Below are 17,636 nucleotides of genomic sequence, written 5' to 3'. Positions count from 1 at the left end.
GGTTGCAAACACACCCTTCTTCTTGGGTCTTCACCGAAAAGGACCCCCGAGTTCTGTTCCTCTGAGATCACACTGGCACAATACAAGAGACTAAATACCAATGGAAATTTTTTGCATCCCCCCCCTTTCTGCTTTGCAAAGTATTTGACTTAACATTTTCTGTAGGAGGCAATTTGGGTTATTTTTACCTGCCTGATTGATGGCTGGCAACTTGGAACTTTGGTTTAATTCTAGATTTCTGAGATGTCAAGTCTCCCAAGAGAGTTAACTCTTCTAGCCCAGGGAGGGTGGGCCCAACCATCCTTGGCCTTGGGGACCCCCTCCCTGGAAGCCACACTTGATAAAGTACATATGGGTCTTCTCTCTCTCTCTCTCTCTCCCTCCCTCCCCCTCCCCCTCCCTCTCTGGCCCAGGTATCATTACTACGGCATTGCGGTGAAGGAGAGCTCCCAGTATTATGATGTGATGTATTCCAAGAAAGGAGCCGCCTGGGTGAGCGAGACAGGCAAGAAAGAAGTGAGCAAACAGACGGTGGCATATTCACCCCGGTCCAAACTTGGAACGCTGCTGCCAGAGTTTCCAAATGTCAAAGATCTGAATCTGCCAGCCAGTCTGCCTGAGGAGAAGGTGACCACATCTGAGGTGTTGCTGGGAGTGGGTGGCTTCCCTTTCTCTCTCTCTCTCACAACACACACAGCCTCTCTCCCTCTCAGTGCAAAATGGTGACTTTAAAAATATAAAGATAGAGGGGTGCGTGGGTGGCTCAGACTTTTGATTTTGGCTCAGGTCTTGATCCTCAGGGTCATGGGATCGAGCCCGGCATCAGGTTCTGCAGTGGGCGTGGAGTCTGCTTAGGATTCTCTCTCATCCCCTCTCCCTCTGCACTATTGCCCCCCCCCGACTCACATGCTTACACTCTCCCTCTAAAAAAATTTTAAAACATATAAAGAGAGAAATCAGAATAAAATATGGACCTTAGTTAATGATAATGTACCCAAATTTATTCATTAGTTGTAAGAAATGCACCACCCTAATGTAAGAGGTTAGCAATAGGACTTCTGGGTGTGAGGCATATAGGAGCTCCCGATACTATTTTCAGAACTTGCCTGCAAATTCAGTACTCTCCTAAAACAAAAAGTTTATCTACCTATCTAACCTCCCTACCTCCTCATCTATGTTGCCACACTGTCTCATGTCACGAAGGAAGAACCCTTTTAGCTCTAGATTGTGGATCGGTTTTTTTAATAGGATTGAGTTGGTGTCCCTGTGTGCTGCAGAGGATGTGGTGAAATCATAGTCCCATAGACAAAGAAGACTTTATAGGGTACCGTGAGTCAGATAGTTTGGGTCATAGGGCATTTGGAGAAAATGCCTGGAAATACATCTCTCACCTCAGTATCTTGACACAGCCCAGTGCACTAGCAAATGCTGAGCGTCTGCTGTCTACGGATCCCCTGGGAGCTGGGACACGCTGTAACTGAGGCATGAATCCTGCTCCCAGGAGTTTCATGGTCGAGGCGGGGAGATGGATGTCCGTGCACAAGTTTACATAAATGAATGCATGTCTGCATTCTGGAGCCAGATGAGTATCTGTAAATGCTTTAAATCTAAGAACTAGTAACTTTTTTCCCCTTAAAGTTGCTTTTTTAAAAAATATATCAATAAACTTCCTATATTGTAGCTTTAAAATTCTTGGATAAATAGATCTGGAGATGTTCTTCTACTGAGCAGATTCCAGGAAATTTCTGAATGTCTTTTTGTGATTTTTGGCAAACATCCTTCTTATAAGTATTCATTGGGTTTTAATTCTTCAGTATCTCAGCTGATGAGGAGAATCTAATAACGTCCTACTGAACTCTGTGGTGGGCCAGGGGCCGTGCAAAGCGCTAGATACACGAGTAGGAATAATATGCCATTTAAATTTTCCCAGGGCCCATGGTCTCAGGTGTGGGGACTGGGAGAGAGAGAGAGAAGCCCACGCTTTCCACTGGATCCCAGGGCAGGTGCTCTGCTGGACAGAGACATGTCCAGAAGCACAGAGGAGGGACCCCAGGGCCAGAGAGAACCACAAAGGAAAATCAGACTTACTTGGGTCTTACAGGATGAGTAGGTGTTAAGTGGATTTCATCCCCTCAACAGGGAATAAACGACTTGAAAATTGAAATTCCAAGGGGAGACAGTGGTAATGTCTATTAATTATGCTTTTATTGTTGACCCCCCTTTTCCCCACAGGTCTCTACCTTTATTATGATGTACAGAACACACTGTCAGAGAATACTGGACACTGTAATACGAGCCAACTTTGATGAGGTAGGTCGGTCAAGGTTGAGCCACAGAACACTCTGTATTAAAATATCATGGTAGCAGGAGCTCCTGTTTTGAGAGCCCCTACTGGGTGCCGGGCCTTGGGAAACCCCTGTGGTGCGTCAGCTCCCATCATCTTGCTGGTGATCCCGGGAAGCAGGTGCTGTCCTTACCCCCGTTTCCCACATCTTCTGTGTGGACAGCAGGTGGCATGGCCCGCTCCTTGATCTGACTCGTGCACTGTCGCCTGCCCCACTGGCTTACGAGGAAGACGGTTTCGCAGGGTTACTGTTATCCCCGGTATTATAGGTTCGGAGAGACAGGAGGAAAGCTTTCCTATATTTTGGATTTAATTTTTTCCTGAGGCCCCATTTTCTTTTTATTTTAAAATAGTACAGTTAAGGAATGGAGAGGAAAAACAGGAGAGGATGAAGGACAAGTTACGTAACCAGAGAGACCGTAAAATAAACCTTCTTGCCTAAAATGCCATCCAAGAAAGCCTTCCAGAGGGACAGCCAGAAGCCACTCGTTTCACCGCATAAACCTGAGGCCTTTCTGATTCCAGAAAATGGCTTGAGGCAAAAAAAAAAAAAAAAAATCCAAACCCCTCCCCCGCCCCACACCTTCTGGCATAGGTGGTGGACATTGAATTAGAGGACGATGCAGGCTCCAGTGGGGCTGTAAAAACCAGGAGCTATTGGTGGATGAGATCCCGGAGACTCCCTGGCGTGGGTTGCAGGGCGGGGGTGTTGGGGGGGCGCTGGGGTGCTCCCTGTGGGAGAGGGGAGGGTACAAGATGGCATGGAGCACAAAGTGCTCTCTCCCGCACATTCTTGTGCCTTTCTGCCCCCATGGCTCACCGCAGTGAGCATTCACTGAGCGCTGCGCTTACCTGTGAGAGGTCACGGACTGTTCACTCAGTAACTGGGGCACGGGTGGTCGCCTGCGAGCTGGCACTGGGCTCATGGGTCCAAAGGAGATGGCAGGGTGCTGGTAGAGAAGGACTCCTGTTCCTGCTCTTGGCTTTTATTCATGAGATGGTTGGAATCTCCCAATTCATTGAGCAGCCATTTAAGCGTGTTCTTTTATTATTTATTTATTTATTTTTTAAAGATTTTATTTATTTATTTGAGAGAGAGACAGTGAGAGAGAGCATGAGCAAGGAGAAGGTCAGAGAGCGAAGCAGACTCCCCATGGAGCTGGGAGCCTGATGTGGGACTCGATCCGGGGACTCCGGGATCATGACCTGAGCTGAAGGCAGCTGTCCAACCAACTGAGCCATCCAGGCGTCCCTAAGTGGGTTCTTTTAAAAAAGAAAGAAAAATCACTGCTTTCTCTCTTGTTGTGGTTTGGCTGTTTATGTCTTACACCCCAAAGGTCACTGAGATGAGAGCAAATAGAGGTTCGTGCTCCGTTCAGACCACACTGGCTTCTGTAGCTAATAACCCCAAGTCTAAATACATTAGAAGTTTATTTCCCACCGCTGTCACGACCCAGCGTGGGCGCTCACAGGGGGCAGGCTGGTTCCTGGGGGTAGTTGAGGGACCCAGGCTCCTGCCACCATGTGGCCACACCCTGCCCTAGAGCCTTGGCGTCCTCATTGTTCAGCCAACAGATGGGGAAAAGGTTACAGGGAAGACCTACCCGTTTCTTAACGTTGTCAGCCTGGAAATAAAAGGCATCATTTTTGCGCATGTTCCATGGGCAGAAGCTGTTCTCTTGGCCCCACCGTGATGTCCTCACTGGGCAGCACTTCTCTCCCACAGAAGAGGAGCTCGGGGAGCTCTAGTGGCCAGCTGTCCCTCTCCACTACAAGTACTAGCCACAGAACTAGAGACAGTGTCCCCTTACATTCGTATGTACTTTACTCATCTCAAAACTCAGGCTCATCCTCTCAATACACTTAATTCCATGCATTAATTCCAGCACTTACTGGGCACTTAACGGGGCCGTGCTCCTGCTGTAGGTCTCAGGAATGGGACAAGAAGTAAGACCCAGCCCACAGGGGGGAAAACGGGAATGCACATCAGGAGTAGGATGCAGAGTATACAGTGAAGGCTGCGGAAACCTTGAGGGGGCCACGTTTCTTGTGGGGAAAGTGCCAGACTCCGAGCCCAGGCTCTGCCGTGAAGGCCGTTCTTGTTTATCCTAGAAATAAAGGTAAAAATATCATCCCTGCCTTTTTAATGCAGTGGGTTCCTGGAAGGTGAAGATGAGACAATGCTTAGCAAAAACCCTTTGTAAACTATACAAGGTCATAGGAATGCTTGTCAGGTATGTCAACCTTGAGACTGGCTCAAGGACACACATTCGGTTAGGGCCAAAGTCATGGCTACCTCTTTTGTCACCTGACACCTGCAGTCCAATATTCTTCCCATGCCCTTGGCAGGGATATTTGGTGGCTGTTCTTAAAATGGGTAATCAAAGTGTGGTTCGTTCACCCAGCCACAAAAGAATGAAGGGGGTTATTTTCCTTTTGATGGGCATGGCTTTCTCCCATGGCTGAGGAAAGTCATGGGTAAGTGGATGGTAGGTGCATGTGGTACACCTTGACCTTGCAGTTTGCTTCAGGTCTTTAAGATCTTTAAGGGTTGAGGTTATAACTAATGCTGGTATCACATTCTTAAATGATCTTGTTGGCTGACTCACTGTTTGTCTCCTACTGTGTTTGTCTGTCTTGTTTGCTCCTGTATCCACATTACCCATATTCTTAGGCTCTCGGTAAATATTTGTTGGGGAGATGAGAGCATGGATGGATGGGTGGAGGGATGTAAAAGTGCCACGGCCTTGTGGCCCAGTCAGGCAAGTACAGAGAGCCCCAGTCTGCACAGAGGGGACTCCCTGCAAAGCCTTCTCCAAACTACGTTGCATAAAGAGCTGTCAAGTCCAGAGGTCTTGTGTTTGAGTCCAAATCCACTACTTACCAGCCTGTGACCTTGAGCAAAGTACTTAATCCCTCTGAGCCTCTTTTTCTTTGGCCCTAAAATGGAGATGATCATTTTATCTACATGAGAATTCCTGGAAGTGTCTGATTTTGAAATCAGAGCATAAGATATGATAGATATTTTGGTGGCTAATGCTTTGTTGAGATCCTTTCAATGCCGTAGCAACTAAGCACCCCTGACTGGAAGTTATGTGATGTGTTTCCAGAAGGTGCTAGTATATTCAGGATGAAGTAAAGAACAGATATGGAAAAGAAATAGAAAGCCCACATAGGTACTCATAAGGAAATCTTCTCCTGATGCTTCACTGAACCAAGAAGGAAAGAGCTGGGAGTTCAGGGGACTGAAGTAGATAATCCAGAAAACTCGTGCTTTTCCATCCTTTGCCTCTGACGATGTCGCCTCTTACAAGGAATAAGGAAACCTCCTCCCTTTGGACTTGGACTACTCATTTTTATTCCCTTTCTGTTTGTTAGTTCCCTACATGCTACCAGGCATTTTGCCTCCATGATCTTATTGGGTCCTGTACTGGGTAGACGTGATCTCTATTTTACAAAAGCCAACAGGTTTCCTATTTAGGTATTTCTGCGTGAGCTCCAGACTGTTGACTTGACATCCAACTTAATGTGGCCAAATCAGAGTTCTGACTTTGCACCTGAACTTGTGTTTCCCTTCTCAGAATCCCCCCCCCTCCACCAATGGCTCATGCTGTGAATCTTGATGCTTCTCCTCCCCTTACCCTTCATACCCAGCATCCTAGGAGGTCCTACCTGCTCCCCCTCCTGTGTAACACTCTGCCTGTCCATTTCACACCCAACTTCCAAGTCTAGGCTCTTGAGCTTTCCACTGTTCTCCCTTCTTCCTTTCCTCCTCACTCTGAAGAAAGAGCACCGTAGGATGTTAAATGGCCTAAAATGTGGAGGATGAAAAGGAAGGTTAAAACTGACCCAATACCCGCCTCTCCAAAGGCTGCTCAGGAGACTGAGGACTGATCAGGGCTCCCTGTGCAAGCTGAGCAGGATTAAAACAGACAGATGCCTGCTAAAGACTGATTTTCCACAGATTAGTTTTAACTACACAGCCGCTGGTCTTTTCCAGAATTTCAGCTAGAAATTGACTGCTCACATATTAAAAAAAAAAAAAAAAAGAGTAGGGCTGCATGCAAGGAAAGCGAAGAAAGACAGATGAATTCAGAATCTAGCAAATCATAGGAATCAACTGGGCAGAGGTTTCTAGGCAGTATTAGAAGGGCAGGCAGGGAGGTCTAGGACCCGGGGACCCTGATGCCCAGGGACAAGCTGGCCTCAGGGAACAGTGGAGGGTCCTCTAGAAAGAAAGCACTTAGCCAAGAGCCCTGACCATCTCTAGGCTCAAGCCAGCCAGCAGTCAGCCACCAGCCATCCCAATGTCAGAGCAAGAGCCTTGACAGGTGAGCAGAGCTGCGGTGGGCATCCTGACTGGGTAACACTCAGAAGCTTAGGCAAGGTATCACAAAGCTTAGGGGAGCCCATGGATTTCTTGGGGCCAGTAGTGGCTGTGTCTACATGATGTAATCACCACTGCCACTAACCTTTAGTAAGTATCTACCATGTGCCAAGCATTAACATAGGTACTTACAGGAATCTTTACCAAAACCTGTGCTGTAAGTGCTACCTTTACTGCCATTTCACAGGTGAGGAAGCTTACCTATCTCTAAGCTGAGAGACAGTACACCCCTGGTTGGTAGTGGGGCCTGGGTTGGAACTCTGGAAGATAGTTTTCGCTCATCTGCATTTTCTGTTTTAAGTTCTAGTCTGCCTGAATACTCTGCAATATTGTCACTGTTATAGAATAAAGGGGATCAGTGATTTAAGTGTCACAGTTTACAAACCTGAACTTCATTCACCACATTGATCATGGTTTTGCTCGATACCATGGGCCCCCTACAAAGCCCGGGGGCGTGCTTTCTCCCCATGCCTTATCCCATTAGCCTTGCACTCAGGCCAGGCCATGGGTGTCAGGGAAGTCTGTCCACAGGAGGCTGATCTCAGGTCACCAGGCTGGAGTCAGAGGTAGCCTGGTCAGAGGAAGGCGAGACCCTACCCCTGAGAGGGGCCTGAAGGACACTGCAAGTCGTGAGGACAGGGGTCATGAAGACAGGGGTCGTGAGGACAGGGGTAGAAAGCTGGGAAGTGAACAGCAGTCCAAGAAGAGCTGTGGGTGTCAGGTATGGGGTAGAAGAGCTGTTACCATGAGAAGAACAAACTAGCCACAAGACTGATCTGTGGAATGATCTGTGGACAGACATGGGCTCCGACTCATCCATTCCCTGACATGCTGTCTGCATTTGGACAAATAAGTTAATGTCTCTGCAAAGTGGGAGCAAGGATTCTCAGCTGTAGTAATACAAGCATTCAGTGAGAGCACCCATGCAAAGTGCCTGGTCTGTCGTAGTGACTTGATAAATAAAACAGATGCCCACAGTAATCCCATCTCCAAAGTAGGAGACGGGGAGGGGAGAGGGAGGGTACCAAATTATCTTTTGCGTTGGATCAGGGTTGATTTAGGAGCCAGGAATGTGGGTAATGCTGCAAGTGGGGGTTTGAGAGAACCCATCTGTGGGGAAAAGAAGGACACATAGTCCAGGAACCAAGCGGAGCCTATGAGAATTCACAAAGATTCAGTCATTTGTTCCCTGTCTTCAAGATGAGACACTCCTCAGTGTTAGCTAAACTCTACATATGTTTTTTTAATTCTAGGTATTTTAATGGTATCAGGTACATTAGTTAACCGTCTCTGCTGTTTCCCTCCACTTCCCTTACCTTGTCCTGCACCCCGGGCCCACACCCCGCTGTCTCCCTGACCTCCAGCTCACATGGGAGAAGATGGAGGTGTACAGGCCCCTGAAGAGTTGTCTGCCTTAGACACGTGCTCTGCCACTTCCTCAGCAATGGCACAGCTAGAGCTCCTGCCATGATGTGGATAACGCTCTCTCTCCAGTGCCGCTTGTATTTCTGTTCTGTGCTAGTGGTTGGGGTGGGAGTGCCCACATGGTTCGTCCACATACTACCATCTAGCATCCCACAGCGGCCACAGCCAACCAGGGCTCTTTGGAGAGATGGAGGAATTTGGATAGGAAGAGGTCCTTGCATTTTCTTCTGGTTTGGGTACGCAAAGTTCAAGATACATTCCAGATACATTCCTTTTAACAGCACCTCACACATCATTCCCTTCTTTTTGAGAACACCCAAGGGCCCCAACAGGCCCAAAGAATAGTGAGCACTGGGGCTCTCAGTTCCTTAATCTTTCCCTGGACCATGGGGAGCCTGAAAGGGGGGGATGGGTTACCGTGCTTGTCCTCTCTGGCAGGACAGACTTGACCCCAGGCTGTGAGGCCAGGTGGTTCTGCAGCTGGAAGCATGCATAGATGGGCAGGGGGAGGATGGGGCTGGGGCTGGGGCCACCCCTGCACAGCAAGGGGGAGCAGACGACCCCACTGCAGGCTGGTGGGACCCCCGGCTTTGATGGAAGGGCTTCCTAACCTCATGGTTCTCCTTTCTGGGTGTTGATACAGGTTCAAAGTTTCCTTCTGCACTTTTGGCAAGGAATGCCCCCCCACATGCTGCCTGTGCTGGGCTCCTCCACAGTGGTGAACATCGTCGGCGTATGTGACTCCATCCTCTACAAAGCTATCTCGGGGGTGCTGATGCCCACCGTGCTGCAGGCGTTACCTGACAGGTGGGTACGCTTCTTCTTGTGACTCGTCCTTAGCTCGTGCTGTTCCTGCCTCTCTCTCACTGAATGTAATCACGCACTCTCTGGTGCTCTCCCTTGTAAAGACCGCAGACATTGGGCTTTTAAAAATTCAATTTGATTTACAGTTTTTAATATAAATAAAAATTGGAACATTTTGAACCATTTTGTGTGGTTCAAAATTCAAAAGGTATAATGCGGAAATGGTGAAAAGTCTTTCCCTACCAACTCCTGTTCCCTAGGTACCCCAGACTTCTCCATAAAGCATCAAATTGAGTCATTTTCTTGGGCGCGGGATGAGGTTCAGCGGGGTCCATCCAGATCTACTGAGCGCATATAACCAATGCATACATCATATTCTTTTTTTCTTTCCCACTGAAACGGTGATATACTCTATTATACTATTCTGCACTTTGCTTTAAAAAAAAATCATGGAGCTTATGCTGGGGCTTCCTTGCGCCTCCAGATCACTCCCTACCATGCCCCACATTGCCCCCTTCCCCGGGGGCTGGACCAAATGGAGTACCTCACAAGGCTCTGTTTCCCTATCTTCAAGGGAAGACAGCATCCAGGAGGGAGGGAGAAGAGGGAAGTCAGGAGACGGACTCGTCTCTCTCCCTGGGAGGTCACCTCAGGCTGGCCGTGGCCATCCACACGCCCCCACCACCAAACCACCAAATTCAAATTCTCCTGGAGTACCTGTGCTTAGGTTGGAAGCTTGTCCCTTGGACATGGGATGGGTGAGAGCCTGCTGCCCCTTACCCCCCACCCCACAGCAGAGTCTTCATCATGGGCTCCTTTGTGCCTATGGACACCTTCATGACGTGTCCCTTGTAAATAATCTCTCCTATTTTGAGTGGCCTCTGTTTCCTATTAGGACTGTTAGAAAACATTTCACATCAGTCTGTAAAGAGATTTTATTCTTTTTTTGTGCTTGCATACTGTTCCCACTGGACTGGATGTAATCAGTTGTCTTTATGTTTCCAGCCTTGTTTTACTACAAATAATGCTGTGATGGATGCTGTACATTCTTTTTCAGGGGGCAGGGTACATTAGCTTTCCCAGGGCTGCAGCAACTAAGTAGCACAAACTGGGTGGCTTAAAATAACAGACATGACTTCCCTCATGGTTTTGGAGGCCAGCATTCTGGAATCAAGGTGTTGGCAGCATTGGTTCCTTCCAGAGACGTACTCTGTGCCTGTCTCCCAGCCTCTCGCGGTGGCTGGAGTCCTTGGTGTTCCTTGGCTTGTAGATGCTTCCCTCCGGTCTCTGCTTCTGTCTTCACATTGACTCCTGCTCCATGTGTCTCTCTCTGTCGCATAAAGACACTTGTTATCGGATTTAAGGCCTACCCAGCTAATCCGAGATCTCATCTCAAGACCTTTAATTTAATCACACTGCAAATAAGGTCACCTTCACACATTCAGGTGGACATACTGGGGAGTGGGGAGGGGGTACCACTTATCCCACTAGATGACATATGTGTGCAGAATAAGTTCCTATAGGGCTGAATTTCTGGTTCAAAGGAGGTATGATTTAAACTTTTCTCATTCTTTTATTATGAGTGAAGTTGAATATCTGTTCATATCTTTAAGAGCAACTTCTGTTTTCTTTCCTGTGACCGCTCAGTTCTTATCTTCTGATCATTTTTCTATTTGGTGGTTGATGGTTTTCACATTGATTTATAGGAGTTTTGTTTTTTTTTTTTAAGATATTATTTATTTGTTTGAGAAAGAGAGAGAAAGCAAGAGAGATCATGAGCAGGGGAGAAAGGGAGAAACAGGCTCCCTGCTTGGGGAGGGCTCCATCTCAGGACCCTGGGACCATGACTTGAGCCAAAGGCAGACACTTAACTGACTGAGCCACCCAGGCATCCCCAGGAGCTCTTTATTTATTAGGTATAATAACCATTTATCTGTGTTAAGAGTTGCAAATAGTTTCTCATTTTGTTGTCATTGTTTTGTCTTTGCCACCCAGAAATCGATTTATGTAGTTGAATTTATCAGTCCTTGCTTTATGGCTTTTGGATTCGGTATCTTAGCTTTAAAAGTCCTCCCCATTCCAACGATTAAGTAATTTTCCCATGGTTTATCACACTAACTTTATGGTTTCATTCTGTACTTTTGAATTTTTGTTCAATCTGGAACGCATCCTGGGGTAAGATGAGAAGTATGGCTTTGTTTTCTCCTCAGCAGCTCTCCTGTTCTCCCAGCACCGTATGCCAATTATTCCATCTTTTCTTCAGAGTGGAGATGCCCTTTTTTTATATATAGTAAATTTTATATGTATTTGAGGCAGTTTTTGGACCATGCCATTGATACTTCTCTGCATTCATGTTCCACGGTCACTCTGCTTTAGGTTTTGTGCTTTTAAACATATTTAATAGTTAGTAGGACAAGCTCCTCTTACTTACTTTCTTTTTTTAATAATTTAACAATTAAAAATTTTTTAAAATTTTTAAATAATTTTTCATAATTTTTAAAAACTTCCATATGAACTACCTTGTCATCAGTTTGCCTATTTCAATAGCTCATAGATTGCACTTACACATGTATTCTTATTGGGATTACATTACATTTAGAGACCAATTTAGGGAGAATTATGTATTTATGATACTGAGAATTCCTAACAACATGGTTTGCCTTGACATTTATTCTGATCTTCATTTTGTGACTGTAGGAATACTGTAAATGTTTTTCTTTCTTTTTTTTCTTTAAAGATTTTATTTATTTGACAGACAGAGATCACAAGTAGGCAGAGAGGCAGGCAGAGAGAGAGATGGGGAAGCAGGCTCCCTGCTGAGCACAGAGCCTGATGTGGGGCTGGATCCCAGGACCCTGGGACCATGACCTGAGCCCAAGGTAGAGGCTTTAACCATTGAAGCCACTCAGGTACCCCTGTAAATGTTTTTCATATAAATCTTACACATTTAAAAAATTTATTCTTAGATATTTATCTATTTGTTGCTATTGTGAGTGCAGTCTTCTCCTCTACAGCTCTTGACAGTTGGTGGTTTATGTCTATGAAAGTTATTGATGTGTGTGGTTATATTTGGAGCTGGCTATGCCAAGCTTATCTTGTTGTTGTATTTCTTTTTTCAGATTCTTACATTTTCCATGTTTAGAATCCTATTATCTATAAATGCAAATAGTTTTACTGTTGTTTTTCTAATTTTTATACCTCTCATTTATTTCTCTTACCTAATTACATTGGCTTATGCCTCAAGAACATGTTGAAGTTCTTGACTTTAATGAAAATGCATCTAGTGTTTCTCCATAAAACATTGTGCTGGCTTTTGAATTAAGATTGATAAACTTTATCATGTTAGGGAATGTCTGAATTTTCTTAATTCATTAAACGTTTTGTGAAGGATGTTGTTGAATATTATCCAATGGTTTTCATCATCTATGGAAATTATTACATTATCTGTTTCCTAATACTGAACCATTCTTGCATTCTTAGAATAAACCCCACTTGCTCATAGTATATTTTTTTAATGTGCTACAGGATTTTATTTGTTAATGTTTTATTTAGAGGTTCTGCCTCACAGCCATAGAGTGAGATTGGTCTGCAGTTTTCTTTTTTTTTTTTTTTAAAGATTTTATTTATTAATTTGACAGAGAGAAATTACAAGTAGATGGAGAGGCAGGCAGAGAGAGAGAGATAGGGAAGCAAGCTCCCTGCTGAGCAGAGAGCCCGACGCGGGACTCGATCCCAGGACCCTGAGATCATGACCTGAGCCGAAGGCAGAGGCTTAACCCACTGAGCCACCCAGGCACCCTGGTCTGCAATTTTCTTTTCTTTTCTTTTTTTTTTTTTTTTTTTTAAGATTTTATTTATTTATTTGACAGAGAGAAATCACAAGTAGATGGAGAGGCAGGCAGAGAGAGAGAGAGAGGGAAGCAGGCTCCCTGCCGAGCAGAGAGCCCGATGCGGGACTCTATCCCAGGACCCTGAGATCATGACCTGAGCCGAAGGCAGTGGCTTAACCCACCGAGCCACCCAGGCGCCCTGCAATTTTCTTTTTGTGTTTAATCATCATTAGTTGTTGGTATCAATGTTATTCTTGCTTCATAAAAGAAATCTGGAAGCTTCTCCCTACCCCCATTTTTCCTTATGCTCTGACACACTTTAAATAGCATTGAAATTATTTGCTCTTGAAGTCTCTGAAGAATTAATTCCCCTTTGAAGGCATCTGAGTGTGGTGTTTTGTGGGAGTAAGTCTTTGAAATTTTTCTTATTTCTTTTTCCATAGTAATTGGTTAGTTTAGATTTTCTGTCTTCTCGGAGGTAAGTTTTGGTAAATTACATAATATCCACTTCTAGATCTTTAAACTTATTTGCTGAGGGTTGAGCATAGTGGATTTGTAGTCTCATTGAGTGTCCTCTGTGTCTCAATATTTCTGCTTTAATACATTTCAGTTGGTGTACTTGGGCTTTCTGTTGCTTCTCTGTGATTAAGTTACTGGTTTCATTTTTTCAAGACCCACGCTCTTGGATATATTTATTGGTGCCATTACTCTTTATTTTCTAATACAGCAAGTTATTTAACTCATCCCTTTTACTTTCCTAAGTTTACTCTGTTCTTCTTTTATTCAACAAACACTTTATTGAGTGCCCACTACATAGTTTGTTGTTTCATCAGTGACCCAAACCAACTGACGCTTGATTTACTTACTTTCTTTCATCCTTGTTTAACAACATAAATATTTCAGACTTGAGTTTTTCTTTGAGCACTATTTGAGCTGCATCCCATAAGTTTTGATATGTAATATTTTAACATTGTTATTTCCTAGATATTTTGCAACTTTGGTTTGGAGTTCTTCTTTGCCCTAAAAAATTTTTGAAAGTTCTTAAAAACTTACAGTTGTTAGGAGCTGTTATTTTCTGGCTATGTTATTCATTTTAGCTTTTATTGCCTAGTGATTAATGACTGTTTTCTGAACTGTTTTTTCTTTTGATATTTTATGTGTTTTCTAATACATGGTCAATATTGTGAATCTTGGGAAAATGAAGCACTATCTATCTTCAAAGTGCAGACTTCGACAGATCTGTATCTGGGTCAACATTATTGTTATTTATTCTGTTGTCTTAGTACTGGTCCACTTGGACTGTTACGGACCAAGACAGGTAAATAGGTTTCAGACTTTTTACTAATATGTGCTTAACTCTTTGACCTTGAATCTCCCTTAATTTTTGTTTTTGAATGTTGATGCTATGTTGTATAATGTTTTGATATTTCTAGTTGCCTTCTCTTCAGTGTAATACCTTCAGTATGAATTGCAACATCTTCATTGTAAATTGTACTCCTAGCATTATTTTTTTGGTACACTTAACATTATAAAGTCTAATTCAAAATTTTTTGGCCCAGAATTTAGGTTGTCTGATATTAAGATCATGACCTCTACGTTCTTTTTGTTTTCCTCTGTCTGAATACCTGAATACCCTGTCCATCTTCTTATTTGTGGCCTTTATAACTTACTTATGCGGAACCATTCAGAATTTGTTTTATGGTTCAGTTGACCTTTTCTCTTGCTAGGTAAGTATAGCCCAGTTACATTTCTTGACACAACAGATAATTTGTTCTTAGTTCTATCATTTCATTTTACATAATTACATATATGTTTATAGCTTTTTATTTAATTTTATTAAAAAAATTCAGGCTTATTGAAATATACTTGATATATATCAACATTAGCCATTTTTAGTGTATACAGTTGACCCTTGAACAACACAGGTATTGGGGGTGCCAAACCCCTGTGCAGTTGAAGAAAGTGTATAACTTTCAACTCCCCCAAAACTTAATGACTGATAGCCGACTGTTGACCACAAATCTTACCAATAACATAAACTGGCATAAAACAAAAACACAGATTTTGTATGTTACGTGTATTATATACTGCATTCTTACAATAGAGTAAGCTAGAGAAAAGAAAATGCTGTTAAGAAAATCATGAGGAAGAAAAAATAAATTTACAGTGCAGTATTTATTGAAAAACAATTCCCATATAAGTGTGCTCACACAGTTCACACCCATGTTGTTCAAGTGTCGACTGTACAATCAAGATGTAGTTTCACCACTTTAAAAATGTTCTCATGCCCCTCTTCCTTATCGTTCGGGGTTTGCATGGCATATCCTTTTCCACCCTGTTACCCTGTATCTTCATAAAAAATAGATTTCATGTAGCCAATATAGTAAGCGCTTGATTTTTTATTCAATCTGACAATTTCTACTTCTAGTTGCTATGTCTAGACCTATGCATTTAATATTAATGATTCAGTTCATTTAAAAATTCCTTCTAACTAGTTGTTTTCTTTTTTTTTTAAGATTTTATTTATTTGAGAACAAGCAAGTGAGTGAGCATGATCAAGGGGAGGGGCAGCGGTAAAGGGAGAAGCAGACCCCACTGAGCCAGGAGCCCAACCTGGGCCTCGATCTTAGGACTCCAGGGTCATGACCTGAACCAAAGCAGACGCTTAACTGACGGAGCCATCTGGGCACCCCTCTTTTCTTTTCTTTTTTTTTTTTTTTTAAGATTTGTTTATTTATTTTTAGAGAGAGAGAGAGAGAGCACAAGTACATGGGGGAAGGTGTACAGAGAGAGAATTTTCTTTGCTTTTTGGTTTTTTTTTTTTTAAAGATTTTATTTATTTATTTATTTGACAGAGAGAGAGTACAAGGAGGAGATATAGCAGGCTACAGAGGAGAAACAGCATGGGGCTTGATCCCAGGACCCTGAGATCATGATCTGAGCCAAAGATAAACACTTAACCATCTGAGTCACCCAGACAATTCAGAGGGAGGGAATTTTCCAGCAGACTCCCCACTGAGCACAGAGACCCACATGGGGCCCAATCTCACAACCCATGAGATCACGATCCGAGCCAAAACCAAGAGCCGGACGTTCAAACGACTGAGCCACCCAGGCGTCCCCTACTTCCCCTATTATTTTCTATTACTTCCTTCTGTTTTTATCCCATTTTCCTCTCTTTGTGCCTAGTTTTAGGTTAAATTTTTGTATCACTCTATTTTTTCTCCATAATCAAACTGTTCTTTTATACCTGTTACAAAAAAATTTTTAGTGGTTGCCTTCCTTGCTGCCTACCTTCAGATGATATCCTGCTGCTTCCCACGTTGTGTAGGGACCTCACAACAGTCTACCCCAATTCATCCTCTCATTTTTTATGCTGCTGCTGTCACACGTTTTGGATTCGTATATATACTCAAAACTCACATGTGTTGTTACTGTTTTTGCTTTAGATAACTATCCTTTAGACTGGTTAAAGATACAGAAAACAATCTTTAAAATTTACCTTCAGTCTAGTGATTTTTGATCCTTGTTTCTTTACATAAAATCCCAGTTTCTGTGATATATTGTCATATCCCCTGCCTGAAGAATCTTCTAAAACCTCTCGTATTGCCGGTCTGGTGCTAATGAATGATTGTGGCTTTTGTTGGTCCAAAAAAGTCTTTATATCTTTTTCATTTCTGAAAGATACTTTCAGTGGGTGGTGTTCTGGATTCACAAGTTTTCTGTTTTGTTTTGTTTTCAGCACTTTACAGATTTTAATCCGTTTTTTTCTGACTTGCCTGTTTGCACATCTTTTCTACTCGGTATACAGTGTGCCTTCCCCCCCCCCCCACAGCTGCCTTCAAGATTTTCTCTATCTTTGGTTTTTAGCTGTTTGAATATGACATGTCTTGTTGTTTTGTTTTGTTTTGTGTTTAATCCTGCTTGAGATTTTCTCAACTTGGATCTGTGCTTTGATGTATTCCATTATATTTGGAAAACTCCCTGCGGTTATCCTCTGCTCTGTCTCTCTCTCTCTCTCTCTCTTCCTTCTGTTATTTCAGTTACGTGCATGTCTGACCTTTCCATACTGTTCCACTACTTGGAGGCTCTGTTTTTTGTTTTTTGTTTTTTTTAATTTTATTTATTTATTTGACAGACACAGATCTTAGGTAGATACACAGACACAGATCTTAAGTAGGCGGAGAGTAAGGCAGAGAGAGAGGAGGAAGCAGGCTCCCTGCCAAGCAGAGAGCCCGATGCGGGCCTCAATCTCAGGACTCTGGGATCATGACCTGAGCCGAAGGCAGAGGCTTTAACCCACTGAGCCACCCAGGCGCCCTTGGAGGCTCTGTTTAACTTTTTTTTTTTCACTCGTTTTGTGGTTTGGTTTAGGTCATTTTTTATTGGCCTATCTGCAAGCTTACTGACTTTTTTTCTAGTATATGTCAACTTTACTGATGAAGCTGTTGATGGCATTCTTCATCTCTTTTGCCATGTTTTGTTTTTATTTTCATTTCTAACATTTCATTTTTATTATTTCTCTTTCTCCTGAAATTCCTCATCTGTTCATCCTTATTGTTTATCTTCTCCATGGGAGCCTTTGGCATATTAACTATGGTTATTTTAAATTCCTTGTTTGATAGGTTCTTTTGATTGCTTCGTCTCTTGAGAGTGGACTCTTTCTCTTTTCAAAATGTTTATTTTTGGAGTGTAGTTGACCTACAGTGTAACATTGGTTTCAGGCATACAGCATCGTGATTGGAAAATTCTATCCATTATCAGCGCTCACTGCAATAAGGGTAGTTACCATCTGTCATTATCCAACATTATTATAATATTGACTATATTCTCTGTGCTGTACCTT

At 43.4% G+C, this 17,636-nt stretch overlaps 1 protein-coding gene across 5 annotated transcripts in view; it reads left to right on the top strand.

Moving 5' to 3' along the window:
* Window positions 1-17,636, top strand: part of RFX4 (regulatory factor X4) — a 156,603-nt gene that overhangs the window by 82,421 nt on the left and 56,546 nt on the right. For all 5 annotated transcript variants that reach the window (XM_045084750.1, XM_004743066.2, XM_013051553.1 and 2 more), the window contains 3 exons: window positions 414-627; window positions 2,233-2,310; window positions 8,800-8,963. In XM_045084750.1, coding sequence (XP_044940685.1) covers window positions 414-627; window positions 2,233-2,310; window positions 8,800-8,963 — 456 coding nt within the window. The remainder of the gene's footprint in view (window positions 1-413; window positions 628-2,232; window positions 2,311-8,799; window positions 8,964-17,636) is intronic.

This window comes from Mustela putorius, unplaced genomic scaffold (genome assembly GCF_011764305.1).
Source record: "Mustela putorius furo isolate JIRA1106 unplaced genomic scaffold, ASM1176430v1.1 tig00000788_pilon_pilon_pilon, whole genome shotgun sequence".
Taxonomy (NCBI): Eukaryota; Metazoa; Chordata; class Mammalia; order Carnivora; family Mustelidae; genus Mustela; species Mustela putorius.
The sequence above is the reverse complement of the archived record's forward strand: the minus strand, read 5'-3'. Positions and strand labels throughout refer to the sequence as shown.